The 2,069-nt window shown below is 44.0% G+C and overlaps 1 protein-coding gene across 1 annotated transcript in view; it reads left to right on the plus strand.

Annotated features, from left to right (window-relative positions):
• LOC107098980 (ras and Rab interactor 2-like) overlaps positions 1 to 2,069 on the plus strand; it is a 30,645-nt gene that overhangs the window by 26,503 nt on the left and 2,073 nt on the right. The window contains exons 8-10 of the mRNA XM_015396898.1: positions 1,153 to 1,461; positions 1,553 to 1,684; positions 1,770 to 1,933. Of these exons, the coding sequence (XP_015252384.1) occupies positions 1,153 to 1,461; positions 1,553 to 1,684; positions 1,770 to 1,933 (605 nt within the window). The remainder of the gene's footprint in view (positions 1 to 1,152; positions 1,462 to 1,552; positions 1,685 to 1,769; positions 1,934 to 2,069) is intronic.

A 2,069-nucleotide genomic window follows, 5' to 3' on the forward strand; every position in this document is an offset into this window, starting at 1 on the left:
TGTCTGCATTCAGAAGGAGAAAGTTAAGAGTCGTCCAGGTTTTTATGTCTTCAAGACATGATAGGTATTATGTTGCACCATCATAATCTTTACAGAAAAGTGTATGACTGCAAATTTTAAAAAGTACAACATAGTATCAAAGTTGAATTTCATTCCGGTAAAGGGTCATAGGTCATGAGCAGCAGGTGAAGGTGATGCTGACAAATGTAGTTTATGATCAGGCATGACGTTTTTCCGCCACCAGACATATTGGCAGGCAAATTATGAAATCCAGCAGCCAAAATTCTGTTACATCTAAAAATAAAATGAACGACTCAGAAAATACTTTAAAATGATCCTTGAACTTCTACAGAATACAGATTCAAGCGCCGTCTGGTTATTGACCAACTCCATCTTATTTACGACTTGACCTACATCATGAAAACTGTATCTGACCTGGAGTGAACATCATCTAGAATAGAAAATGACAGGAATACAAACAGCCAATCAGCTCATTTCTTTAGTAAACACCGAGCTGCAAATATAATAAACTGATTAAAATGAACTGATTCATATTGTCACCATTTGCATATTTGTTTAACATTAATATAAAACATTGTTTTTATTTCAACTTTGTACAAGTCTAATATTTCGATTGAGTAACTTTTTAGATAATTAACAACATCCATCATAATAATGTTTCATTTCACATTTTTATCGATCTCTTGCGTTCAGTTTCACCTTTCCTGTTAAAAAAAACAAAAATATGAAAATCTTTTTCCTAATTTTCCCCATTTTGTTTCAAAATAAATCCTGAATCCCAGGAATAAGAGGAATAATTTGCAGCATGATTTCACAGATTGTTTCAGTCATGACCGTCTCCACAAACATAACATGCCTGTAGTTCTGGAGTTGGAGGAAAGTAGATTAGATCTAGTCCTTCTAGAGCTGCTCTGTTTATAATATCTGCTCATGTGAGTTATTATTCTGGTTTAATGGCTCAGACAGTCCAATCAGTCAATTTTACATGTTGTTCCCTGTAACCTCGGCTCTCTCGGCTACCTTCAGAACCATTCAGGACCACATTTCTGGGTTCAAAGCAAGTCTGTTCTGTTTTAATCTATCTGTTAGAGTTCTGTTGGCGCTGTGGGACTAACTGTGTCTCCTTCTCAGACCGCGTCCTGGAGAAGGCCCTGATAAAGTGCGTCCTGAAGCCCCTAAAGCCAACCCTCAGTGCCGCGCTAAAAGACTTCCAGGTGAGCAGCGGCAGCTGGCAGGAGCTGAAAGACAACCTGTCTTTGGCCAAAGCCCGGCGGCCGCAGGAAATGGGCGTGACCGACGCCCTTCCCCCCGACCCCGTAGCCGTTGAGAAGATCAGGCAGAAGTTCCAGGTCATGTGTAAGCTGTACTCCCCAGAGAAGAAGGTCTGCACGCTGCTCCGAGTCTGCAAGCTCATTTACACCATCATGGAGGACAACTCGGGTACAGACCTCTGACATCATCAGTTTCTGTGGTAGAAATGCTCTACATGATGTGTTGGAGACGCTGAGGCAAGGCTGTGTCTTTGTGTCAGGTCGCTTGTATGGCGCTGATGACTTCCTCCCCATGCTGACCTACGTGTTGGCTCAGTGTGACATGCCTGAGCTGGACAATGAGATCCTGTATATGATGGAGCTGCTGGACCCTTTGCTGCTCCACGGAGAAGGTACCCGTCCAACATCCCCTCTGGTTTACGAAGCAGCTCCTCCTGTTTCTCCTCTCCAGCTCTAACCTGTTGTCTCTGTGTCCAGGAGGCTACTATCTGACCAGTGCCTACGGAGCCATGTCCCTCATCAAGAACCTCCAAGAGGACCAGGCGGCCCGGGTGCTGAGCTCTGAGACCAGAGACACGCTGCACCAGTGGCACCGCCGCCGCACCACACAGCGTTCAGCGCCTTCTATTGACGACTTCCAGGTGAGAACCAATTCTAACCAACCAATCAGCAGGACCCCAATTCAAATTCGAAGAAACTATCTTTTCACATCTATGCCCATACCTGTCTATGTCTCTGAAAGGGGTCGTTAAAGGGAATTGTTGACCTGCTGAAAGG

The sequence above is a fragment of the Cyprinodon variegatus genome, unplaced genomic scaffold (assembly GCF_000732505.1).
Source record: "Cyprinodon variegatus isolate N-32 unplaced genomic scaffold, C_variegatus-1.0 Scaffold27, whole genome shotgun sequence".
NCBI classification, from domain to species: Eukaryota; Metazoa; Chordata; class Actinopteri; order Cyprinodontiformes; family Cyprinodontidae; genus Cyprinodon; species Cyprinodon variegatus.